The sequence below is a fragment of the Aplidium turbinatum genome, chromosome 4 (genome assembly GCF_918807975.1).
Source record: "Aplidium turbinatum chromosome 4, kaAplTurb1.1, whole genome shotgun sequence".
NCBI lineage: Eukaryota > Metazoa > Chordata > Ascidiacea > Aplousobranchia > Polyclinidae > Aplidium > Aplidium turbinatum.
In genome coordinates, this window is record NC_137475.1 from 2101695 (window position 1) to 2129404 (window position 27710).

General features: G+C 37.5%; 1 protein-coding gene and 1 long non-coding RNA gene across 2 annotated transcripts; both read right to left on the reverse strand.

Moving 5' to 3' along the window:
- Window positions 1-576: 576 nt before the first annotated feature.
- Window positions 577-6075, reverse strand: LOC145769282 (uncharacterized). Its single transcript, XR_014288997.1, has 4 exons — window positions 5981-6075; window positions 1917-2030; window positions 1490-1603; window positions 577-1061 (listed from the first exon to the last, which is right to left on the reverse strand). It is a non-coding gene; the product is annotated as an uncharacterized LOC145769282 (long non-coding RNA).
- A 999-nt stretch (window positions 6076-7074) lies between these two features.
- Window positions 7075-27265, reverse strand: LOC145768341 (uncharacterized). The gene is made up of 11 exons (XM_082579819.1): window positions 27184-27265; window positions 26851-27036; window positions 24917-25114; window positions 24286-24450; window positions 23626-23790; window positions 19348-19512; window positions 17184-17567; window positions 15949-16062; window positions 15294-15410; window positions 8205-8299; window positions 7075-7128 (listed from the first exon to the last, which is right to left on the reverse strand). Exons 1-11 carry the CDS (start codon window positions 27263-27265, stop codon window positions 7075-7077), a joined length of 1725 nt encoding a protein of 574 aa, XP_082435945.1.
- Window positions 27266-27710: the final 445 nt, after the last annotated feature.

The following is a 27710-nucleotide window of genomic DNA, read 5'->3' on the forward strand; positions in this document are numbered from 1 at the left end:
CGTTTTTAATTTTTTCTAATGTGCCACAAGCTGAAAAAGTTTGAGAACCACTGGTTTAGACCAACAGAGCCCCACACATTCACGTTTTGCTGTAGCAAGTACCATACATTACCAAGTCATCACAGAGAAAGAATGCATCCTTCCCGCTTACTGTGACGTCACAGCAGTGTTGCTGTTTTTATTTTCGCAATTGAATGAGTGCCAGATTCGCCGATGTCAACGAAAGTTTGCAAGCGTGTAACTTAGTAGCCTGTTGATATTTTTTACGATTTGCTGGTCAGGGAAGTTTGTTAGTGTCATCTTTTTGGTATCTAAGGTAAATTTAGCGAATTTATTTACCTGTCAGAGGCACTTTAAGTACAGCTGCAACTGTACGGCGTGCAATTTGATACACATTATAAAAGTATAAGTAAATTTTTTTTTTACTTTATTAAAATGTAGCTTATACTAGTATTAACCCAAGAAGTTTTATTTGGTTATTTATATTTTAACCGACAGCGAGAATACCGAAGACACTTCATAACACGGTAGGCTGTTCGAACTGATTCTGTTCATTGAAAAAAAAAGATTCTCAGCTCGATTTATTTTTTCAGCATATACGCAGAATCACACAGCAATTGTTTGATTTACAGTAATTATTTATAACGAGAATACACAGCAGAAACACCAAGTGGCGAGCAAACCATAAGTTGCAGATCATTCGGTTTCTGAGTTTACTATAATTATTTGAAGTAAGCACGACGTGGCCTACACAAAGTGTGTCGCTTTAATAACGAAAATTATTGACTTCACAAAGGTGAGAATTTGTAACAATACAGAATGTTGAATGCATGAAGTGTGCTGAAAAGTACCATGACAAATGAGGCAAATTTATTAATCAAACTTTAAATCATTGACACTGATTGATGGCATCAACACGTTATGTATCCAGGTTCATAGAAGTATACACACGAAATTGTTTTAGCTGCAGATAAATATTATATAGATAAGTTTTCCAATATGACGTCATAAGAGTTGCAAACTCCATCTTCCATGTAAGACATGTCAATCGGTTAAAGCTTCTGCAAACACAAAAATCGGGTTTAAAATACATAACAATTTCAAGAGATCTCTTGACATAATGCTTTTTATTGCTTTATAAATGAGGTAAAGTAGTCTTATACTGTTATTTAGCTTTGGGCAATGAGAAGATAAAGTTCTCATTCCCTCCTAACAAGAGTAAGGTTGGCCAGTTTTTTCTCTCTGCCTCTTTTCCTTCAGCAACTATGTCCACCAATTTATTACACCCTGCGAAGAGGTAAGCGGTGTTTTTGACTGGTGTCGAACCAAATTCAAATAATTGGAAAGTCAACACCTTATGCGCATCGACATCCTACTGCTTTATTGATTTATAATATTGAACAACGATATAAATCACATTATTTTTTTGGTCAAAATCATAAACAATAAGCGTTGTCTCAAGGTTACAGATAAAAAACAGGATTTCTACCTAATTCACAATTCTTTCCATCATAACCTTCACGGCATTGGCAAGTATAAGAGTCTTCATTCCCACGACAAGTTCCTTCATTCTGACAAGGAGAACTCCAACACAAACTTTCAACTGCCACAACATGAAATAAGATAAGCTCACATCATCAATAAAGTTAATGTTAGGATTAGGCTATTTTGTGTTACTTGCATAAAAATATTAGGCTACTAAGTCGTATAAAATGTCATGTGGAAAACTAAAGCACATTTCAGATTTGTTGAAACTATTAAAGAATCTAATTTAGTGAAGTTCAAGTATTTACATTGACCTTTCAACTCATTGGTATCAGTCTATAAAAATATATTGTGAATGAAAATTTGTCATAAGTAATCAGTTTATGTGAAAACAATGAAATTGGAATTGTTCTGATGAAATAATGTTTTACTTATATCGCAGTTTTTGCCGGTAAAGTAACGAAGACAACCACACAAATAGTCGTCTGCCCTTCTGTTGCAAACCGCTCCATGCTGACATGGATTGTTATCACATGGGCTGGTTTCTGAAAAAAAAAAAAGATATTGTCATTCGAAGCATTAGTGTGGCAACAATATCTTCGTACATTACTTAAAACAAAAGTCTTTCCATAAAATGCACAGCGGATTGGTTAGCAAAACGTTTACTTGCAATGAAATTGCAACAGGCCTATATGTTTTTCAATATTTTCTACAGTGATGTTGCTCTTGTTCTAGATATGACTAATTGCTTTCCTTATGTAACCTCGTCATCGTTGCGTGAGCCTTTGGGGCCGAAGGTCTATCCGTTTACCACCCCAAATTTACGATGTTGCCGGACTAAGCTGGAAGGCTACTAGAGAGCATGCAGTCTTTTGTTTCATCATCCAAGACACGCAGATCTTACACTCCGTTGCATGGATTGGAGATGGTGCAATTTTTGATGATGTAGTCTGCAGTCTAATCCTTAGTAACTCATTCACAAGTAGAAAAATAAGCCATTCCACATTGATACATGGTTGAGCGGACAAGCCCGACGCCCTCACGGAGACGGTTGAGGCACACCCACGCCTGTCTTTGTAGTGTTAGGCCGGTGGGACGGGTGTCGATGGTGGGACGGATGCGAAGTGTCAGCCCACGCTCCCCAGCTGGAGCCTACCAAGCGCTGGAGCATCACAGGGAGCGATGAAAGTTTCTTGGGCAGTGACACCAAATTATGGCGGTATGTGAGCGATTTGTCAAATGTCACCCCGGGGTGCTGCTGCCACAGTTTTAGTATGGTTGAGTTTCAGTCGCCATTTCTGGTGATTAGGCGAGAGGGTTAGTATGTCCTAATTCAGGGGGTCTTTTAGGCTTTCCCACGACTGTGGAGTAGATAATTGACAGGTCGTCCACATATGCGTATTTTGCGGAGACCGCGTGCTTGGTAGGTCGTGGGTGTAAATGTTAAAGAGAATGGAGCCAGGACTGATCCCTGCATAATACCATTTTTCATGCGTCTCAGTCTGCTTCGCCGTGAGTTTCCAGTCGTGAGGGTGAAGCTTCGATTTCTGACAAGTTTCATCATCATATGGACCATACATCGGTCTGGAAGAAGACGAAGCAGTTTGCAAGTAAGGTCGAGGTGTCATACAGGGTCGTAGGCACCTGTAAGATCTAGAAAGACAGCGGCGGCCTTCCTTTTGCCTTAAAACAATTATCGATATCTTTCATCCATTGTGTGACCTCATCTACAGTGGAGTTTCCTTGCCAGAACCCAGCTTGCTCCTTTAGGAGGAGTGGATCGAGATCGGATTGACGCGGCATAGATCAGTCTTTCAAGAATTTTTCAAGGAACACCGAGGAAAGATATCGGGCGATAGCTTTGTGGGTCCTCTGGTTGCTTTTGAGGCTTAGGGAACCCAATTACTAAAACTCTCCTCCAGATTTTTGGGATTGTGAAGTGATGCAAGCATGAAGAAAGTAATCTACGTAGCCAGAATTTGAGAGCAAGCAGGTCCAGCATGGAGTACAAGCTCAGAGCAGATCTTATCCCGCCCTGGAGACTTATGTGGTTTCACTAGGCGAAGGGCGGTGGTGAACTCCTCTGTAGTGAAATCTTCGAATATTGTTTCATCTGTTGGTGTTTCCACTCGCCATAGAGCAAGCGATGCCTTGCGATCCTTGGTTTTGTAGACCCCATTCTGCACTAGCTAGGAAACGATGGCATTTCCAGAAACGGGGCACTGGCGAATGAAGTTTGCTGAGCGCGCAGTGAGGTTGTTGATGATGCTCTATGCTTTGCGTCTTGAGTGTGAGCAGTCGATGGTTTGGGCTGCGTTCCATCGATCAAGCATCTTTACATCCTGCCGTTCAAGTGAGCTGGTGGCAGCGGTGTTAGAAGCAGTATACCAGTTGTGGCGTTTAAGTATGAGCGATAGAGAATCTCACACTTAGCGTCCCAACATAGTAGATAACTGGCTCGATTGCCAGGAAGTATTGTGGTCTTAGTCCAGGTATGCCTTGTCTACATTACACGTTTTAGGTGGTGATAACTTTGCAGTAGACTGGTTGGTCAAAAGGCGGTATTGATTCCAATCGGCTGTTTTGAAGTTCCATTGCTTCACCAGTGAATTTGGGACAGGAGCCACGAGTTTTGAGGCAGTGATGAGAGACGGCCTGTATTAGGACCGTGGGAACTTCTCAAGCACACGTCTGTCTGGAAGAGAGCTGTCAATACTCGCGAAGGCCAAGTCAGGGTTTGCCCCTGTTCCTCAGCGAGCAGAGTGGAAACTGGCTAGTTTTTTTGGGTTGAATAGGAGGCCAAGATGGTTTGAACAGGTCCAGTCAACCAGCAATTCTTTGTTGCTGCTGATGTTGTTGTAGCCCCAGTCGGTGTGCTGGCAGTTAAAACCGCCAGCGTAGCGACTGGGGGAGTGAACGTTGGAAGGGATGATGGCAACACTCGCAAGGGTGGGGGCTTGTAGACATTGACGATGTTTTAGTCTGAGATACATATGAACACCCACTCAATCTCGGCATCAGCTCAAGATTGATCGACAATCTTCAAAAAAGGTCAACGTCAGGGTGTCATGCACAAACGTGGCAGTGCCGTGCTTCCTGTTTAGGGTAGACCAAGCCAACGTATAGTTGGGGATAGCTAGCCGGTTTGCAGAGGTGCAGTGGGTCTCTTGGAAGAGGTTGACGAATGCCCGTTCGGTAAGGGCAAGCTGCTCCACAACTTTGATCTTGCTTGTTGCGTAGCCTTCAATGTTGTGTTTTAGAATGGTGGGTCATCTGAACTTATCAGTTGCCCCTTGCAGCTGTGCCGTCCGCGTGGATGCTCTTGGTTGACAAATTGTGTTTCTCTTCTGGTTGAAAGCAGATGTTACTCACAGGACGGGGCACGGGGAGCCACTTGTTGTCTATCCATATGTATTCTGATAGCCTAATACTCGTTGCGTTATTCACAAAATAGGTGCAGGCTACTTTGACTGCAGCATTAAACCTCAATTTCGTTTCTCAACTATTTGACTTTACACAGATCGTGTCAACTTCGCCTGCGTGATGCTCTGGGCTACGGCCGTGTGACACACGATGAAGAAGAAGAAGAACTTCGCAGTCTCTACAAATTTAAAATATTTGAATACAAATCGTCACAATGAGTTTTAATTTAATGAAACATTATTGTATGCTAATAATAAAATAGATGTCCTTTATTTAACCCTATTCGGACTAAGCTATTTTGTGAGGTAATGGCCTAACGTGTGGATTTATTCCATCCACACTTTCATTTGCGAATAAGTTTTGATATAAAAACAATGCGAGGTTGCTTTTTTCGCAAAGTTAAAGCAAAATTATTGACAAACTGGTTAAAATTTTAAGTGGACACACATACTCTACCAGTTTTTTGCTATTGCTTTTTTGCTAAAAGTAGTCATTTATTTTTAAATTTTTTGATGTCTCCGTCATAATCTCCTGAAATCGCTAATATCTTCGTTGAAGGCACACGGTCCAGTCATGCATGTAATCCGAAATGGTCAGTGGTCATGTAGGTCACGCAGTAAATCTTGGAAGGCACAAAACAATACAAATGTTTGCTAACTTGCTTGTACAAGATGATAAAGTTTTTCAGATGACCTGGCAATTTTAGGAGTAGGGTATCAAAAACTGCTGATAACTAAAAAAATATACCACATAAAAATGTCATTTTATTACTAAAACAAAGATGAATAATTTTTAGGAAAAGTCATAAAACTTCAGCTAATTTGAGCCAGTAACTTTTATGTAATCGATGAAAGCTTTAGGTATGGACGGAACCCATCCACCCGTTAGGCCGAATAGGGTTAATAAACAACAACTACTCTGCAATAGACCACACGTTCATTAACCTGTTACGTAGTTCCATGCACTACTCAGGACGAAAAAACTAAAGCCGCCTTTTGCATAAGCTTGATATCGTGGTCTAAAAGCACAGTGATGTGTTATAATCACCAAAGGATAAGGAATAAATCCAAACCTTTTTCGCAGTTGATTCCCTTGTATCCAGTTTCACATTCACAATTATAACTCTCAGTATTCCCTCTGCAAGTTGCCCCATTCTTACAAGGTGAACTTCAACACAGGCTTTCAACTGTCACAACAAACGATTAAGTATCTTAGATAGGTGTGTATCGGGACAGGTAAGGTGAGTTCGTCGTCGTATCAGCCTCTGGGGCGGGTCTATCCTTTTGCATCCCCAGATTCACGATATTTTTGGACTACGCTGAAAGGCTACTACAGTAAAGAGCAGCCAACTTTTGCTTTGATCATCTAAGGCAGGGGTCACCAAACTTTTTTCTCTGAGGGCCGAATTGCTGTGAGATTAACAGCTGCGGGCCGAATGCAAATTGCGAAAAGATATACAATTATTTATAACCTCCATTGACTTTAATTGAGCGCAATAAATAACAAAGTTAGCGGTGGAATAGCAAAGTTGTGATGAAAATCGAAAAGTTGCTGGAAAAGTTATCCCCTGCTGTGATGATGTTCGTCCTTCGTTTCCGAAGACGGCCAAAGTGACTGTGACTGAGATCACACTTTTTTTTTAGTGTGGACTTTGGTCAGTGTAGGCTACATGAGTGCGGAGATGGCTGATGAGGCCTATCTGTGCGGTGAAGCTTCTACTGCAGGATGGACATTGGAAGGATGGTTGGCTAGTAGGGAGGGCCGTCAATGCACTTTTTTTGTCAAATCCCTTAGCAACTCGGCTCAGATAGAAGGCTTAGGTCACAAACAAATAATCTGAAAACCTTTTTTAGATCGGGCCGCGGGAAGACGCCGCACAAAAAAATCAATATCACCCAAATAAAATAAAAAAAATGTTTTTCCAAAAAAAAGTAATTAAAAAAATAAAAAATACACAAAACGACGTAAACAGTCAAAAACAATCACAGAACGTAATCTTTCTTTGACTCAAAACGTGGACGCTGTGAACGAGCAGCAGTTCGCGTCAGAATAAGTTCATGTCTACGACGTAAAATACGACTACTATAATGGCCGATGACTTCATCGCTCACTTCGGTGGCGAGTTTGACTGCGTGCTCAACTGCTTGTGTGCAGCATGGAAAACTGTCAATCGATGTAGGAACATCGGTTTCGACGAAAAGCTCTGTGAGCTGTTGGATGCTGAAATCGCGTAGAATTGATGGCTCAGTGAGTTTCTGCTGACTCCACCGGAGCAACTAGTATGTTGTCATTATTTGCATTCAATCAATCAACGTAAAATACGACTGGTAGGCTACCACTAGCACTATTACGAATTACATTTCTGAATACCTGTAATAATTGCGAATTGTGTTTTAAATATCCCTTCACTTCACTATTATGATTATATGTTTCACTGAAACAGAACCCAATTATGGTACTTACTTCAGTCAGTAGGGTAACACCCTATCTGTTCTGCCTTCACTGAGCACTGATACTTATCTGGTACCTGTGTCGTCCATATAGCCTACCCCAGGGGTCGGCAACCTTTTTGAGCTGCGGGCCAATTTGATAAAATAAAATATACTGGCGGGCCGTAACTGCCGGGACAGCTTTTCTGAAACGCGAATATCTTACCCTTAAATTGCACGGCGTTTTACACTCCTATTCATGCTTATATGATGTGTTCATTGATATGATAAAAGGAATTTATTACTTTGAAACCGATTATTAAAAGAACAAATGTGTGTAACAATTTAATGTGAATGTTGATGTTGTTTGCATTTTTTTGCCAAATTGCCAAAGTCAGTTTTGATATTGGAACAAGAAATTTGTAAAACATCATTAACATGTTCATCAGATCAACGTGATCGAAGTTTATTTTTTGCAAAGTTCATCTTGGAAAATAATTGTTCACAAATATAAGTGTTCCCAAACATGGATGCAATTTTTTTCGCATTATCTCGTAATTTTGGAAATAGGGTTGCAGATACATGTTCTTTGTAAAACACTTCCGGAGAAGTAACGTGAAACTTCGACTTTAACACTTTGCTCCTCAAAGGGAGGCCAGATTTGCCCCCCCCCTCAAATTTCCTTTAATTATTTGAAGCACAGTAAAGCCATGCACTTGGTTTTTCTTGACTTTTTCTAAAATTGCCAGGCGGATCTGATGATATTAAATTTGATGCTAAAAGTTGTGTAGTTTTCTTGTAAATTCAAGATTTTAGTGAATTTTTGCTATTTCTAGCTAACTTCCAGCAAAGCGTGAAATGGATTACATTGCGATAACAAGCCATAAGCTCATAATTGCTTCGTCCATCGATATGCGCGAGCAGAGAGAAGCATCCTCTTGCTTTCCTTTGTTTGGTTTGACCTGAATAATACAAAGCGCGTTATTTCTTATGCTACAAAGAAAAGCCAGTGATCGCAAAGCTGTTAATTAGAAACAATAATAGCAAACGTTTTTTGCGTTATCAGCTCTACAAAGAAGAATAGCAATCCACGATCAAAATAGTAGGCTATGGAGGCCACAAACTATTCAAAACAGTTGTTTCAAACAGATGATATTCATTGACGAATAAAAAACGTTATGATAAGAAATCTTCTCTTGGGTAAAGACACGAAAACCTGGTTTCGAAATAAACGTTCTATGGAAATGCTCTCATTGACAAAACTTGCAATTGAGGAAATGTATCACTGCAAATGCTTTTTGGAGAAGCCGCAGAAATAGCGTTTTTGCAAACAGTAATTGTGAGATACACTCAAAATTGTGAGATAGGCTCCATTTACACGTATAGCAGCTAACTCGATGGCGTCCCTTCCCTGCTTTATGTCGCCTACTTGTTGTTATGTCCTGTATTTTTGTTTCACAGTGCACCGTGTTTTGTTCCAAAGAGCGCAAAATAAAGATGATAATGCCTCATCTACATTACAAAATATTTTGTAATGTACAAACAAAATGTACAATGTACATAATGTACATTACAAAATATTTTGTAATGTAGACGAGGCATAAAGCTAAGCGTCACATAAGACAAACAACAAATCAGCTTTCTTCTTCATTGATTCAACATCTGAATACGTTGCCCCAATGTATAAGAGGCCGGCTATTGTGAAGACTTGCCATTTATAAACGATCCGATTATACCAAAAGTGGGACAAACTAGTCAATCAAAGAATGAATATAAACAATGCTGAGAAAACTAAATCTAAGTGACGAACAATACCGATGTCTTCATTTATCTTGGAAAAATGCTGCCTAAACTTATCAACAAAAAATACCGTAAATAACGGCAAGGATTCCGAAAGCAGAATTTGCTCGACTTTGGCATGAATTTAGTCAGACATCTACAGTAATAATTCTACACATACAATAACAGGCTCTCAACTGCTGTAAGATACATAATAATCAACCTGGTTCTGGACGATTTGTTTAACAGTTTAGGGGAAGACACTACTTGAAATGATGCACCACACAAAAGATTTTCAATGAAGACTGAGTCTAAAAACCGATGTGGATTGTGCTGCACAATAACTTCAAGTTTAGGACAGAAAAGGCAGAAAATATCACGATAAAAATAAAGACCTTGTGGGAAATTTTCGAGAATCATAACACGATGCAAATAACATAAACGCGTAGTTTGCATGCTGCTCTAAGCTGGCCGGCAACCACAAAGGTAGACAACACAGGCAGTTTATAATTCGATAACAGCGCAATAAACATTATAAATACGTAAACCGACAATTTTTTTTTACAAACGTTTTACGTCTAATAGTAAATTTTTCCCCAACAATTTTTTGTGAAGCGCTTGCAAACCACGGTTTTGTAAAATAATTCATCATTATTATTTTTTTACTTCTCGGATATTGTAAAACGTCATCAGCAAAATCACAAAAATTTTTTTCATTACTTCAATGTAGTAGGCCAAAGAATTTTTTATAGAATTGTAGCCACGTTGTTTCAACAAAGAAGCCATGTTTTGGCAATATAAAGTTATAGAAAATAATTTGCAATCATGCAAATGGTTGGAAAGAATCTAGGAAGTCTTCTCACAATCTGGCACAAAGTGATTATGTTTATTGTATCTCTGCAAAATGTTTTACGACAAACTTTGAAGCTTCGTTATGATCATTTTTATCTTTGAAGTCAAAAGTTAATTTTTTTTTGGCCAGAAACATAATCACTGCCTTGCTGATGTTGTCGCCTTTACGCGTATTTTTTGTGTTCAATTGTCTTCTCTTTACTAAAAATATTCATACTACAAACTCAATTGTAGACCTAAAATACACAAACGAAGATGTAAACAGCTATTCAAGTAGGCTAAAGTGTTACTTATGAGAAATTTGGTTCCATAAAACTAGAAGCTAGCCATGAGTTTCGGAATGCATTAGTTTAGGACAAAAATGTAAGACAACAAACGCAGTTTTTTTTTTTTTTCAAATTCGTGTAACAATATTATTCTGATTGTAACTATTTTAGAATCAGTGAGTAGCTTACAATAAGATTTGCTCGCAAATCTTTACCAATACAATGATTCGGCACACCGCACACACACTTCGTGCAGTCGATTGAGCTCTTTGTTATTCAGAACTTTGCATGAAATCGGATTAGCATGGTAATTAAATAGCGGCAAGATAAATCAAAATTGTCGTTTTTGGGTACCTTTGCAAAAATTGAAATATCAAGTTTAACATATAAAATTTTAAAATAATGACTTTTCAAACTTATAGACAAATGATTTGTTTTCACACCAGTGCAACTTCTGTTGAAATAGCACCAGCGGATAACACGTAACAGCTGATTGAATTTGATCCAAAAACGGCCCCCCCCTTGAGCAGTTAACTTCCAAAAAAACGTTGAAAAGCAAAGGGTTAACGTTGTATTATTCTGAAGTTCAATCAGTTCCATCTGCTCGCTATTGTCCACATCGGCTGGATCCACATCAAAAGGTGTTGCCAGTAACGCGAAAACAACTTATTTATCGTCGTGGGCCAAATTGCGTGCTTTTGCTTGGAACTGCTCGCGGGCCGGTACGAAGCGCCTGGCGGGCCGGATCTGGCTCGCGGCCGTAGGTTGCCGACTCCTGGCCTACCCTGACTTCACTTTTTATAGGCCCTATAGGCTACTAAGTAGCCTACTTACTTACATACCGTTCCTTCACCTTTTATTTAGGCTACCAAGAAACCGATTTACGTGCATATCATGCCCGCCTTATATATAGGCTACCAAGTAGCTATCAAGTAGCCTACTTACTTGCATAGGCTACCCTTTCATCACCTTTTATACTGTATATGCTACCAAGTACTAAGGCTACTTGCATACTCTGCCTTCACCATTTATATAAGCCACCAAGTGGCCTACTTATTTACATACCATGCCTTCACCTTTTATATAGGCTACTTTTATACCCTGCCTTCACCATTTATATAGGCTACCAAGTAGCCTACTTGCATGTTTAACTGTATGATGATTGATGAATCAACCATGTTTGATGGGTGTGCGGCGCACAAACTCTGAATATACGCCACTGCAATATCTAGGGTTGCCATCGACATGAACCCCAAAATAAGGACAACAGAAAAATTAAATTTTCATACAAAGTAAAACAAACGTTTTTGAACAAATCTCAGCATTTATACGAGCCATTATATATCACATGCCATATTGTTTGCCAGAAACAATGTGTTCCAGCAACTCATTGTTCGTAAAAAAATACTTTGTGCATCTCAAGACAACTCAGGTCTAGGTTTACTTTTACTGTAGTAGGGATTTGGCTGTCATTCCACTAAGTTTATTCACTAATTGTTGAAAATAAGACAGAATAAGGACTCAAGTCGAAAAGAAGGACATTTCCTAGCAATAAGGACAGTAATATTTTTTAAGATAGAGTTCTTCAAAATAAGGACAAATCTTAGAAATAAGGACGGTATGGCAACTTTGTCAATATCCCTGGAATGAGGTGATTTACCGATTAGGTCCCTGTTGTGCGCCGTCTTCCTGGCGTTCAATTAAAAAATGGTTTTCGATTTCGCCATTTACTCCACAAACCTCCTAAGAAACTCGAGTTGCTAAGCGATCTGTATCCGACGGCCCTCCCTATTGGCTAGGGCCAGGGTTGTTTGAGGCTCGGGCCTTGCGATGTTCTCGTTTTCTGACAGCAGATAGCGTACGGTGTTTCTCAGCTGATTCTGCGCCTTTATAAATAAGACTTCGCCATGTTGGTCGTTCTGCGGCTAAGTCTTCCCACGAATCTACGTCGATGGCGATTTCTTTCATGAAAGCTTTTAAAGTGTCCTTAAAGCGTTTTCTTTGACCACCTACATGACGTTTGCCGTTAGTCAGTTCTCCGTAGAGCAGTTGTTTTGGAATGCAATGGTTCGGCATCCGGTGGACGTGGCCAGCCCATCTTATTTGTGCCTTTTTTACGAAGGTAAGAGTGCTGGGCATGTTTGCTTTGCTGAGAACTTCGGTGTCTGGGACTTTGTCCTGCCATCGAAACTTGAGAAGCTTTCGGAGGCAGGAAAGGTGGAAGTGGTTCACCTGCCTTTCGTGTCTCCTATAAAGAGTCGAGGCCTCACACGCATACAGAAGGGTCGTGAATCGTGATACACTATGATACACTGCTGTGATATGATACCTTGCTGTAATACACTACAGGGCATCGTGCTCTTGAACAAACATTACATCTTTCCAAATTTGACCTAGGCTGTCCCCATTTGTGGTGACCTAATGATAAACAGCAACATCAGACCTTTACAAAAAGTTTGGGTCAACTTTTTTCCTTTAACAGTTGTGGTGCAGCTGTTACTTCCGCAGCACGTGGCGGGCCGGATGAAATCAATTCACGGTCCGTAGTTTGGTGACCTCTGATCTAAGGCGCGGAGACCTTTCACTCCGTTATGTGGGTTAAAGATAGTACAATTGTTAATAATTTGTTCTGCGGTCTGTTCCTCAACACTACACTCACAATAAAAGGAAGAGTTCCTTCCCAATTATTAGATGGTTGAATGGAAAAGTCCGACGCCCTAGTTTACTGTAGTTACGGTAGTACCGGTAGTCAATAGCAGGGCCCGATTAACCATGAGGCACACCAGGCACAGGCCTCAGGCCCCCTGGCTTTGGGGGCCCCCAATTTTTTTACCTTAGTACTGTAGGCGTCAATACTTTTATAGGTTTCAAGCAGTGCCATTTAAAGGGGGCCCGGACCTCGGGCCCACCATCTCAGGGGCCAACAAATAATAGATTTTTGTGTTTCAGTGAAGTTTTTTTTTAGTTGCTAAAGTTCACTGCATGTACTTGTCCATTAAGAAGATGACTTAGGCCCTTATTATACTAAAACATCTCAAATTTGGGCCCTATTATACAAATTTGGGCCCTAACTACAACAAAACATCTCTAAAAACAAAGTTAAAATGCGATAACGTTAGTAACATGATCTGCAGAAATGTATTTAACATATATATAACAGGTTTGATGCAATTGAATATATGAATTCAAAAAGGGCCCAATTGCCACAAAGTGTTTTTGGCACAACTGTTTTGATTATTTTGGTCATTTACATTTGTGGTGAAACTTCGGTAATGGTTATAATATATGCTTAAACATACTGGTAAGAAGCATCATACCTAAAAAGTTCACTCAGTGGAGGATTGAAGTGCAATTGCTGTAGTTCGGCTCATTTCAAAATCAATTTAAAAATTGATAGGGTATTTTTTATGTGTTTACCGATGTGTTATAAATTTGGCTGTTTTTTTAAGTATCATTTAGTTTAGATGGCAATGAAAGAAAACGGAAAGCACAAATAGTGAAATAAAATAAAAAAAAATTGGAAGGCCCTTTTTGAATTCACATATTTAATTTCTTTTCATTGAAAGAAATCGGAAAGTACAAAAAGTAAAATAAAAAAAATGGGGTTAGGCCCTTTGTGAATTTACAGATTCAATTTATTTTCACCAATAAAAGTGTTTTGTTTTAAAAAATTGTTAGGTATCCTTGACTGGTGATGCTGTGAGCAGGAAAAACCTGTCCTGTACTTTTAGCAGAAACGTTCTTCTGTATTTACTTTTTCTGAATATATGCACGTGAAATTGCTCTTATCTTATACCTTATAAGCCTGGCATATCACATGTTGTACAATACAAAACAAAAATCATTCTTAACACGAGGGATCTGTTTATTCTTGCCACTAACCTAGGCTACCATACTCTAAAAACTTTAATTAGACTTGAATGCCTGCATAAAATTATGAAAGCTTTGCCTTGGAATGAAATAATGTTGAATGAAAATAATTTAACACCTGATCCTCAAAACGCTTTACACTACTTTTGTTTAGAAATTACAATGTTTTTACCTTGGTTGACAGAACAAGTAATGTTGCCAGATAAAAAATAAAAATGGGGAAAAACAATAATGTTACCAGATGACCAAATCTGAATGGAAATTGATAATTTCTACAGTTTTGGTTTTATCTGCGCGGTACCGGGCGGCAAAGTTCAAACAGTCAAAATTTTGTACGATGGTATTACCGCGTCGTGACCGATATGTTTGATATGTTCCATTGCCAGTATTTTTTTTATTAGAAATTGTTAACACTTTTGGCTTTCATTTCAAGCAAAGGTGTAGCTAAGAAATGAAAGACCTGTGTTTGCGGTTACTTACACTTGTGTTGTTTTCTAAACTGGTGAGAAAGTTTATTGAAATGAACCACATTTCCATGTCGGTGCAGTGAAAATATACACAATATTATAGGTCTGCTTAACGATAGAGGGCCCAAAATTATTCTGGCCCCGGGGCCAACAAAAGGTTCAACACAGCACTGGTTTCAAGGATCAATTAATAAACTCTGCTAGTTCAAATTCAAATGTAGCATATATTTTGCTAGTGGTTCCAGTATGAAATTGAAATGAGCTCAATTTCCAATCTGTTAGGGAGATTTTTCATCCAACAATTTTTGTAACAAGTATAAGAGTGTTCACTGTTCATCTTGTTAGAAAGTTGTAGGTAAATTGGCTAAATTATTATTTATGAAGTTGTAGTTTTGCTTGAACTATTTGTTAGCCCATATTTCATCATTCGCAGAGACTACATGGTATTGCATTGGAAGCGATTACCAACAGGGGCCCCTAAACTTAGCTGTGCCTCGGGCCCCCGGGAGCCTTAACCAGGCCCTGGTCAATAGCATTACATGCATGTTATTTATAGATCAATAAAAAAAATAATCTGCCTGATTAATTATACAAGTTACAGACCAATAGTCATAGATCTGCTTGACAACACAATATTACAAACAGTTGCGGTTAAGAACGGTCATTCAATTAACTTGCGAACATGACAGTGAGGTGGGTCTCACAATTAAACGTTGGCTTACTTATTTGGCAGTTTTTTCCTTTCAAGTGCCGGCCACATCCACATAAATAATCATCAGCTCCTACTCCATTACAAAGTGCTTTGTTCTGACAAGGGTTGCTGTCGCATGGAGCAGATCCTTAGCACAAGAATGGTAATGATAAATATTTTAAAATCTATGTATAAACAACAGGGATTAGTTAAATAAAAAGCTGTCTAATATCTTAAAACATTAAGGATTAATTAGCTAAATGAATAAAGAACATAACAATCTTACATTTACATCAGAGATCACTAACGAGGAAAAAAATCACAAAAGCCTGTTGCAAGTTTGTAGCCGAATTGTTGTGGCTAATGTAACGTTACTTTTATCAAGCTGTAACGTTATTTTTACGGAACAAATTTTCCACCAAATTTGATTGATTCATACGGTTTGGTCGGTGTTGTAAACATACCAATATTTGCTCAACCCGAAAACTTGTTACCAAAAATAAACATTAAATTAAACTACTTTTTATTTTCACCCAAAAAATGTGGTTAAAAGCAGTATAGCCTACACAAACAAAATATGCTGTTGATGATGTAACTAATCGGTGAACAAGTATTGTACAATACCCAGGTAAGTATTAGGTTGTTCACAATCATCGTAGACCTGAAAAACAGTTGGATCTGCTTACTTTGCTCGCAGTTGTCCCCTTTATATCCACTTTGACATTTGCACGTGTACATCTCTGCATTTCCACTACAAATTCCTCCATTATGACATGGTGAACTCCAACATAGGTCAGTGACTACAAACAGAAAAACTTTTCTACAAACTCAAGAAATGTTTATTTATAGTTAAAGCCTAATATGGCTGTAGAAGGTGACTCCATTAACCTCAAGTAAAAATAATATTTTGGTTAATTGCCAGAAACCACGATACAGATACAATCTATGAGAAGCCTGCCGTAGAAAACTGGCTAAAGCTGGGTGAATGGCTTCAATTGAATTTAAAAGTAAAAACATCAACTACTGTAACAAGTCTTCGCAATTCCAAAAGTCGGGGAGCTTTGCTTGTTACTACCCTTGAGCAGTGGCGGCGACTTGGGCTAAATATGTAGACAGATGTCGAGCAACCAGTGAATTGATTCGTCATCCAGTCTGCGCAGACCACTCATACCGTTTGACGCGTGATGGATGGCGCAGTTGTGTTGATGCTAGATCTACGTTTTGTTTATCCATGCAACACTTACAGATTACGAATGGAACCATATCTCATTTATTCCAATTGGGACGGAATGGTCCGACGCCCATGAGCAAACAGAGACTTTTTAGGCAAAACAAATTTGGTTGGATTGGAAATGATTCTTTGGAATCTTGAAGAGTTCTTTTTCCAGTCCAAGCTCCATTGGTGGCCGCATTGATGGATTGGTTCTCGATGGCTTTCAGATGGATTAATTCTCTTCTGATGAGCACTTCATATTGAATTGATTTACTGCATAGCCGAAAGGTAAGAAACCCTTTCAGGAGGCTCGAGTTAAAAACCGGTTGAGAGCACATGTTTGTGTCTTTAGTAAGACACTAAATCACATGCTTGAAAGTAGACGCAAATATTGTTTATTTGCCTTCGGTCTATTTAAACTGTAGCTACCTGGCAGAACCATGGATACAACTAAAACTATTGTTTTGTGTTTGGAAAGTTCCGAAACTTCTTCAACAAATTTCAAAATTTTGTTTATTCCTTAAAAACATATAAAGCTAACTTACTGACTGATAGAGCAAAATGTTGCTGCTTTGTTTGAACATGAATATTTTAATATTACAGATAACGAAGCAACAAGACTTCAAAATACTAATTGAATTCTTGTATTAACCATAATAGCCTACTCAATTTCAATATAGATTCTAGTTCTTTCGATCAAAAATTTACCTCGTTGACAGATGAAGTTCAGCTTACTGTAACAGTTGACATCATTCCACAAACCAGTGTCACGATACATCATGCCACAATGTTTCCTCCACCAATAATTGTTTGGCTCTCCGGCATCCCATTTCGAATATTGACCAGTCCTGTGCTTTGGAATGTCAACTCGACTGCCATCTTCATAAAACCAGTTTTTTGTATTTTTTCCTGTCATGCCAACGTAATAACCCAATTCACTCCGCCAACGTGTGGCTGAATGGATTTGTTGTTGAACACTTAGTGATTTGATCATCGCTAATGTGCCGCCTGAGGATCTTTGTTCGCAACTTGCCTTAGCATTCCGATAATTCAGTTTGTTTTCACTGATGGTATACGTGATTCCACCTACCCCTGAAAAAAATACAGACTCTGAGGAAAGTAGCCTACAAAGTTAGTTTCTTTAAATCGCATCTAATTAAGTAAAGACAAAAATAAAAATAGCTACACAACAGCCATCACCATCGAATTTTCAAAAATTATATCAGAGTTTGATGAAAATTTGTCTGATTGTGCATAAATGTCTTACCCCCAATATAATACACTCCTAATTTTTAAATCTGCTTTTATGGTTTACAAATGCTTTCATTCATTATATCCTTGTAGCTTTAACTCTTTCGCGCCCAGCGATTTTGCGCGGTTTGACCGCAAAACCCAGGCATTTTTGCTATTTTTTCTCTAACTTTAACGAGTTGACACGCATGACACCGATTGTGTATCTTAACATGGAATATTTCATTGGAAAGGTAATTTCATGTTCTAACTATAAATGTTAGAACCTACTTTCCTAATACAACATATTTGAAGATACAGTATTTTCAAAATGTGTAACTTTTTCAACATTTTTTTTGTTAAAAATTTTGTGAAAATGAAGCATCTTACAAAAAAAATACTCCCACCTTTTCTATAGAACCTAAAAAGATTTTTTTTTTCAGTGGACTTCCTAATGTTATAAAGTGCCAAGGAAAAATCAAATATGCCTTATTCCTTTAGTACATACTTTTCTTTTAACTGCTGTTGTCTAAAGTAACCAAACTTTGTCAAATTTGAGCAATTTTTTTTTTTAAAACATGAGAATATCAATAAAATAAGCATTTTACAAGGGACCAGTAAATTTATAGATATTCTGCTACAAAGACAAAGTTTTATATCACACATCAGACAACATCATTTTAAAATGATACTGGGCGTTTCGCATTAAACCTCAAATCATTTTAAAATGATGCTGGGCGTTTAATTAGCATTAAACCGCAAATCATTTTAAAATGATGCTGGGCGCGAAAGAGTTAATATTAAATGATGTGCATTGTGCATTTTGATTTAACTGTCGTTGCGATTTTTCCGATTCTTCTTCTTCTTCAATTGCCTTGCCTGAACCAGGCATCGACGGCCTCAGATGAATAATTAGACCAAATGTTCCTATTATATGTTGCATGGATGGTTGTTTCTGTCTTGTCGTTAAATTGTTCCAGATGTGTTTGTCTTTGTCTGCCAGGTGCCCGCTTTCCAAAAATTTTACCAGTTAAAGAGAGATGCTCCAGTTTTTGCTTTCTTACCACATGGCCGAGAAATTTATATTGTCTGGTTTTCATACTTTTTAACAGAGTTCTGTTTTGGTTCACTTGGTGTAGAATTTCTTTATTTGTTTTCTTTGCCAGCCATGAAATGCGTTGCATTCTACGGAAGCACCACATTTCAAAAGCATTAATCTTTTCTGCCATTTTTGTTGAAATATTCCAGGTTAACGTATCTTAATACGAGCTGTTTTCATACGCGGAAAGGACGTCACGGGCTATCTTGGCCCCGTACTAACTAATCGATAATAACGGGAGCAATGAAAATCACAGGGCCAAAATCTTTTACAAGATAATGGCCATGTGTATTATGTGCATAGAAATTAAATTTTTACCCAACAAATTTATTAAAATAAATTGTTTGAGATGAACAAACGTCAGAAAGTCGGTTTTTATTTTTATTTCTCGAAAATAGCTTCAAAATTGAAATTTATTCACAAATGTAGAACTTGGGACAGTGCAGGACACTTTGAACGATGATAAGGTTTATGAACTCAACATCTAGTTCATCGAAGGCAGTATCGGTTATGGTACATACGACGACGTCATAAAATACTTACTAATTTCTCCTGGGCAAGGTTGTGCTGTGCAATCTTGCAATTGTGTAGCTTTTCCTAGACAAGTCGGTCCAGCAGATCCTGTACATAGTCTACTTCGAGTCTGCTGTCCACTGCCACAAGTAACTGAACAGTCTCCAAATTTACTCCATTCATTCCAAGAATCTTCTAAAAAATGTAAATGAACAGTTCAGTCCATAGAAGTTCTAACAACAAAGTTTTGATAATCACGTTCTCACATTACACACATCCACGCCTCCAAATATTAGTTTGATCAAAAAATAGTAGCAACATTATGCCTATTTTTGTAAGGGTCTTTGTTGAAAGCCTGAACACCGCGTCAAGGTGTCGCCCAACTTCCAGGATTCTCTTATTTGCAGTTAGATCAGGCAAGGAAATCCTTTTCACAATTAGCATGTAATTGCGGTGATGAGGCAAACGAAACTGAACTAAACTCCCAATACGTCAATAATTACATCTTGGAGGATGACAGTGTGGCTTTTTTGAAGTATGGATAATCCCGCCTTGTCCTTTCTACACAATGAAGAATTACATTTCTTTCTTCTGCATCATGGGTTAAAATCCCTTTGTACTCTTCCATAATTCTCACTCCTCGCTCTGCCACATCGTTTACAACTTGATACTCTTTATCACTTTTTCCAATCTTTTATAATTCTGAAACTCCGGCCATCTTTCTCCTGCATACTTCACGAAACCAATGTCTCCCATACTGAATTGCAGCTTATGAATCAATAAAGCAGATCTTGCACCAACAAATTCATGGAATTTTGTGTCAGAAGAGACCGAAGGAAATACTGGCTTTTGTGGAGTCAAATGAACATCATGATATTTTTGGTAGTTGCCTGGATGTCAACATCTGTTTACGCATTGAAGATGCTGTGGTTGCGAAACCAACTATACTTGGAGCCACACATTTTGCAAAGTCTTCAACAATTCTGAAAATTCGTTACAAAAATCTAACAGCAAATAAGAGAAACCTGGATGATGGGCGACTCCTTGACGCGGTGATCTGGCTTTCAACTAAAATTGCCTTTACAAAAATAGGCATAATATTGCTACTATTTTTTGATCAAATTAAACTTTTCTTGCATCTTTTAAACATCGATTGATACCGGATATGTAGTGATTTCAGTCAGAATTGATTATTTTAGATGTTAGCAAGGGCATAGAGATAAAAAAAATCACTTAAAATCACCAAAAAAAAAAATCTTTTTGTTAACATACGTTGTCCCATAGCCTATCATGTTCCTATACTGAAAATTTCAATTGGCCATTGCTTGGCGAATACTTGAGCAAACCTGCTCAAACGTTTTTTGGGGAGATTCTATGACCAACCTTATAATATGAGGGGGTTGCCACCATGTTATGGAATAAAAAAAAAATTTGACCCCCCTTACTATCCATCCTTTTTAAATATCAGCAATAATAGACTAAATGGGCTTTCTGTTGTGTAGCCTAATCAAGATGAAGCAACATTTTATTGATTTAGAAATAAGTAATGTTTCTGCCTAGGCGGCCATTAGCCATGGTAAACAACAAACAACATTGTTTTTCAATTTTTTAGCGAAATAAATCACTAGACCTACCAAGAGCACGTTGGGGCAGTGCAGGACACTTTGAACGATGACAAGGTTTATGAACTCAACATCTAGTTTACCGAAGGCAGCATCGGCTATGATACATATTACGACGTTATAAAATACTTACTAATTTCAACTGGGCAAGGTTGTGCTGTGCAATCTTTCAATTGTGTAGCTTTTCCTGGACAAGTCGGTTCAGCAGATCCTGTACATCGTCTATTTCGAGTTTGCTGTCCACTGCCACAGGTAACCGAACAGTCTCCAAATTCACTCCATTTACTCCAAGAATCTTCTAATCCCAATTAATATGCAGAATGCAAAGTAAGAGACGTTCTTAAATTTTTACTAATCTGTGAAATGAATTCAGGTTTTAGTAACATGTTAAAATTTAACAACAAATCAAATATTAATGCATGCATAACACATATAATTAATCGTTGAAATATGACTATTAACTTTTGTAAATGGTCGTTAAAAACGTATAATTTTATTTGTTTCATTGAGTAAAAGCAAATAATTAAAGGCAACCAAACAAGCTCCCTGTTTGTTTTAACAAAATAATTCAATTCAATTCTTTAACCCTCTCTGTAGCGACACGGGGCTTTATGAGGGCGCCTACTCTAGTAGTGAAATATTTGACAGAAGGAAAAATGCTTGAAATGTGAAATTTTTTGACTTTTAGTTTTATTGTTTGCGAATTTTTTAAACCTACACTGGTCATTTTTCTACCTTCCTACCCTTCACAATAAGCATTTCGTCTCAGGTGGCTAGACATTTTCGTGCAATGCTAGTTATATATATGTTAATGTTAGTGCAATATAAATGTTAGTGCAGTTACTTTGAAATTTAAAAACGCCAAACAATGGCTTATATTTATGAGAAAAAGTAAGTCTTTGTTTAGTTTAACATTACTTTATGTTATAATTCAAAAATTTCAATTTTGAAAGCAATTTCTGGAAATTAGAATAAAAACCGACTTTCTGACGTTTTTTCATCTCAAACAATTTATTTCAATAAATTTGTTGGGTAAAAATTTAATTTCTATACGCACAATACACATGGCTATTATCTTGTAAAATATTTTGGCTCTGTGATTTTCATAGCTCTCGTTATTAGCGATTAATCAGCATGGGGCTAAGATCAGGGGCGCCGGAAGCGGGGGGGCAGGGGGGGCGAATGCTCTTCCTGCCCTCAATTTTTCTGTGGATGGGGGGGGAAGGGGGGGCAATGGTGCCCTTTTAAAGTCACGTAAGCCACTGCACATTTTGCAATACGATATAACAATTTCAGCTACTCGCTTTCAGCCTAATTATAATCTTTCATTTCTGCATCGAAATAATATTCAAGACACAAAATTCTTTATCACACTAGGTAATTAGACTACATCATCATAACATAGCATGATGCCCTCCCGTGTCATTGTTCTTTGTATACCGGACACTTGTATCATTACTCGATGATGAGCTGATGGATGAGCATTATCGCTACATCTCAACTTAAAACTTACAAAAAAAGGCCTTTCAACAACAAAAGTGCCCTTTTTTCATAATCCTGCCCCCCCAGTCAAAAACCATTCCGGCGCCCCTGGCTAAGATAGCCCGTGACGTGTTTTCTGCGTGCGAAAACAGCTCGTATTAAAATAGGGTTAAATAAGGGAAGTGCAGGACGATTTGAACGGTGGCAAGGTTTATGAACTCAACATCTAGTTCATCAAGGGCAACATCGGCTATTATACATATGAAGAGCCCAGTTCCAAAACCGCTTAGGCGCCACTTTTACCAAAATTGAGTTTAGAGTGTCATTAGGTAGAGTATTACCATAGGTACCTACTATCCATTCCTTTTTTTCCAAAACCTTCTCTTTCTGCTTCAAATTCGACACTAAAAATTGCGTTTTCTTCCAAAACCGCTTACGCGCCATCACACTTTGTTTCCAAAACCACTTGTATCCACAATTAACCAATCATATTAAGCCATTGTATGACGTGACATATCGCTGATTGTTAAACCGTTTTCGTCATCGTTTGGTAATAAGCAGCAGTGTTACCATTTGGCAAATTTCACTATCAAATTCGAGATTTGGCAGAATTTTACGTTGTTTGGCAGTAAATTTTGAGTTGGCAGAACTTTGGCAAACATTTTTGGTGAGTTGACAGTCAGTCTCTGGTCAGTTTGGCAAAATTTGAAATGTGTTTGGTAGTTTGAAGCATCTACTATCTGGCAACACTGATAAGCACTGTTATAGGCTTGCAGCCTATTGTTGCAGCTACCAACGGTGCTCAGACTGCTTAGTAGCCTACTTGAGTTTTATAACTGTGTTTTTTTGCTTTGTTTAAAGTGAATTTGGATTGTGGTGATGAATTAGTGGTGGTCAGCTTGGAAAATTGGTTTCTGTCATTCTGGCAATTTTTATTCTCCAGTTTATTTCCAAAACCGCTTATATCCACATTTCTAATTTTATAAAAAGGCGATTCTAAGCCTTCTAATATTCCTTAGATCTGGACAAACGTCATGGCTCAATTCAGTAGGTAGTTATACATCGTTAGAAATCAAAAGCGCATTACATTTACCAAGCGAAACTGTCATAAACGTTTTTCGTGGTTTTCTCGAAATCACCGAAAGTGGATGTAAGCGGTTTTGGAAACAAGCTCTTCATTTATGACGACGTTGTTAATACTTACTAATTTCTACTGGACAAAGTTGTGCTGTGCAATCTTGCAATTGTGTAGCTTTTCCAGGACAAGTCGGTTCTTTAGATCCTGTACATCGCCTATTTCGAGTCTGCTGTCCACTGCCACAGGTAACTGAGCACTCTCCAAATTCACTCCATTCACTCCAAGAATCTTCTAAACCCAATTAATATACAGAATGTAAAATAAAAGGCGTTCTTAAATTTTTACTAATTTGTGAAATGAATTCATGTTTTCCTACCATGTTAAAATTTAACAATAAATCAAATATTAATGCATGCATAACACATATAGTTAATTGTTAAAATACGACTATTAACTTTTGCAAATGGTCGTTAAAAATATTATGTAATTTGATTTGTTTCATCGAGTAAAAGCGCATAATTAAAGGCAAGCAACTAAGTTCCAAGTTTCTTTTACAAGGGGTTTCTAAGGAAAACAATTAGGACATTTCATAGTTCGATATAGTCTACTAAACTCAACTTTAATTTTCCCATTGTAGCTTTTCTTTTGTAACCGTTGAAACACATTTCAAAAAAGTTAATATTGGTTCAATTGCATTTCATCAAAGTTACCCAAAGAAAAGACAGACTACTAACAAAACATATAAAGACTTATATCGTTTTTTTCTTAATTAAATAATATACTCACCAGTACAAGGTTGGCAGTTCCCCCACCGGTCACGTGTAAATGTCGCCTTGTAGGCACACCAGGGTATTCCTTTGTTGAGAAAAGTTGTGCATTGGTTGTAGGAAACTCCTTTGAATGTGAACGGGAAATGACAACGCTCTCCATTGTTTCCGCAAATGTTGTCACCTGAACAAATGTTACAAACCTAATGACTGTCTCAGTCAATGCATTGCGATCAATGTTTGCAAAAGCAACTTCTTCTCTGGCAGAGGTTTAACAATGAAATGTTTCAGAAAGTTTCAGAAGGATAAACAGGATTCCGGAAAGGATTTGTGATAAACTACATCAGGTGTATTCCAAAGTACTGGCTATGTGGGGCACTGTTTTGTCTTAACTCGGATTCTATCTTTCTTAAGCCGAGGTTAAGAAAAATTCACATTAAGCCAACAATACGGTCCTCCAAATCAATAACCTGAAAGGGTTAATCTTTACGTATAAAACAATGCTTGGATTAGATTGTTTTGCTAAAGTTAAAAGTTGGAATTAGAGTAATATTATTAATACAAAATAACAATTTGATTGTGTGCAATATAATAGAAAATGAAATAATATCACTTCAAAATTTATTAAAACGGAAATGCGCAAAACTCACGTTTGTAACACGTTGGGAGTGCGGTAGACCATGTTCCGTCATTCTGGCAAGTTGCTGTCAGTTGGTCAGAACTTTGGTCTATCATGACGTACGAGTAAGAAGCGCAGGTGTAAGTGATTGTCTCGCCCTGTCTTAGAGTTCTCTGTGTGGTTGATGCGACAACATTGAGAGGAACGCTTGGAACACTGCACTGGACAACTAAACAATAAGGAATTCTTGTTTAAAAGGAGGCTCGGCTATAAACAAAACTAAACATACTAACAAACAGAGATGGGCGTGATTTTGATCTTGAAGATCACAAGTGATCTTGAAGATCACAATAAGTGATCTTGATCTTGATCTTCAAGATCACTTTTTTTTTGGTGATCTTGATCTTGATCTATGATCACTTTTTTTTGTGTGATCTTGATCTTGAAGAACAGTAAGATTAAGATCACTTTAAAATTGAATTTTACTTCCTAAATAGAGGCATTATTTTAGAACTCGTACTGTACAAAGCAGTTAGTGGCAACTACTAACATTAAGCCACTGTTAATATAATATGTGTCCAACAAAAGACGATTTAAAGTCTCCGTCTAATCTGGTCAGTGTTGCCATTTCGAAATTGAAAACAAGTCAACTACCGTGTACTTTATGTTGCCGTATAATAAAAAATGATTTAACTTTGTTCACAATTTCCATGTGTGAATTTAAAAAAAAATGTTTTCTTTCTTTGACCCAATTTTAGATGTTTCAAAACTCTAGAATGGTGGCGTTAAAAAATCTGGACTCTAGGACGCCGACTTTGGTCATGTAAAGTGGTTTATTGCAGCAAATCAACCAGACCAAGACTTGTTTAGCCAGTTTAGGGTCGAGTATGGAGCGGTTTGTCTGACCGCGGGCCTCTGAACTTTTTTGATAGCAGACAACAGCATCAAGGTTGCCAGATAGGTAAATGGTGCAATAAACATTGACATAAGACAGTGAAAGTTAAAACTGCTTAGTAACACGAATAAAAACTCCCACATGAACCAGACAAAAATTTGGTAAAAAATGATGCAGTTCAAAGTTTATTTTTATTTATTTATTATAAATAAAACGTATAAAACTAATTGCAAATTTTGCGACTTTTTTAGAACTACTGTAATTAACCTCGGCCTTGGGTGTGACGTTGCGATTCTACGCAAACTACATCAACAATTGATAGGCCTAATAGCAACAGTCACTAACTTATCACAATTCTTAGGCCAGCGATCGAGTAGTTAAAAGTAAAAGTTAGCAATACCAACTATATACCTTTACCCAGGTTGCTTATAGTAATTATTTTTTGCAACATCACTGATCAAAAACTTCATTTTTTTTTTAAGTACACAAAAGTGATCTTGAAAGTGATCTTGATCTTCAAGATCACGATCTTGATCTTGATCTTCAAGATCACATAGTTTGGTGATCTTGATCTTGATCTTCAAGATCACCTATTCTTCGTGATCTTGATCTTCAAGATCACCAGTACTGGTGATCTTGCCCATCTTTGCTAACAAAAAACAAATCAAATAAAAAGAGCTCAAAAAATGCCAAAAGATGCCTCGGCTCAATAACTTTGCGTTTTTTTCTTGGCCTCCTGGTGCGCTATCTCGTTTGTGTGTATGTTTTGCATGTCGTATGCTTTACATTCCTATGCATCGCTGTTTTTGCGCAACAAAATAAACTTCTAACTTTTGACTCCGTTTAATTCGAGTAAATTATAGTATTATTGTTTTAAAAATGCTTTATGTCTTAGGAAGTATCTTACATACACAATAACAACGTGAGACAATGCCTGAACGACATGGTAGCTGAAACATTTAAGAATTATTGAATCATAAAATGAAATACAACTTAAAATTTAAACTTTAGATATCACTAATAAAATTTGATACATGTTTTGTCTATGATAATACGTGTCTATCGTATACCTCTACACCTTGGAATTTCGTTTGACCAGGTGCCATCCCTCTGACAAATTGATTTCTCATCGCCTATCAGTCGATAGCCATCATTACATCTGTAAGAAACACTATCTCCTAATCTTGCATTTTCTCCTTCAAAAGTTCGAGAAAGATTTCCAAACTCAGGAATAGTTGGAACAGGACAAATGATGACTGAAATTAAAGAAATATTTTCATGCTCATATACTAAGATCTTTTCTTTACCATTTTATTTACAACGGACTTCTAAAGTTATTTAATTTTTTTTTTAAACAAACAAAGCTACCAAAATTTAACAAAAATAGCAATTGTAGCGATTACGTGTGCAAGTCGGACGAGTTGAAGACCAATGTCTACTTTTGCGACAAGTTACTGCCAGATGATCATCAGCTTGCCCCTCCATTCTATAGCCTTTTTTGCATCTGTATGTGAACTTCTCATCAAGCAGTAACTTCTTTTTAGTTGAAGAGATTGTCCCATGTGCCAAGCTTTCAGGAACATTGCATTGGATTACTGTGGAAGAAATATTAAGCATCGATATCAATGAGCATTTGTGAAAGTTGGATTACATGAAAAATACATTTAGTTAAAATTTGTCTGAAGCACCTCTTAGATTTGTGAAGTCAGATTATGTTTGTTGTTAATAATACACAATCCATAGCAACTATGACTAAAGAAATGTTTTGTTTCTAGGCGGAATTTTAAGCTGATTACTTTTCATAACAATGAGAAAATGTTTTAACTGCCAATAGCAAACAAGATATATTTTTGAGCAAATTTGTTTTTGGATATTACAATCTTGTTTGTAAACACGTACGTTTGTTCAACCATTTGAAGATAAATTAAGC

Excerpts from the sequence above, each read along its gene's own strand:
- LOC145768341 (XM_082579819.1), bottom strand. The coding sequence starts at position 27,265 with ATGGAGGGGCAAGCTGATGATCATCTGGCAGTAACTTGTCGCAAAAGT. Across the intron at positions 17,568-19,347 it reads ACCTTGCCCAGGAGAAATTA|GGGTAGGTGGAATCACGTAT; the intron begins GTAAGTATTTTA and ends TATTTTTTTCAG. Across the intron at positions 8,300-15,293 it reads AGGAAAAAACTGCCAAATAA|GTCAAACCAAACAAAGGAAA; the intron begins GTAAGCCAACGT and ends TGTATTATTCAG.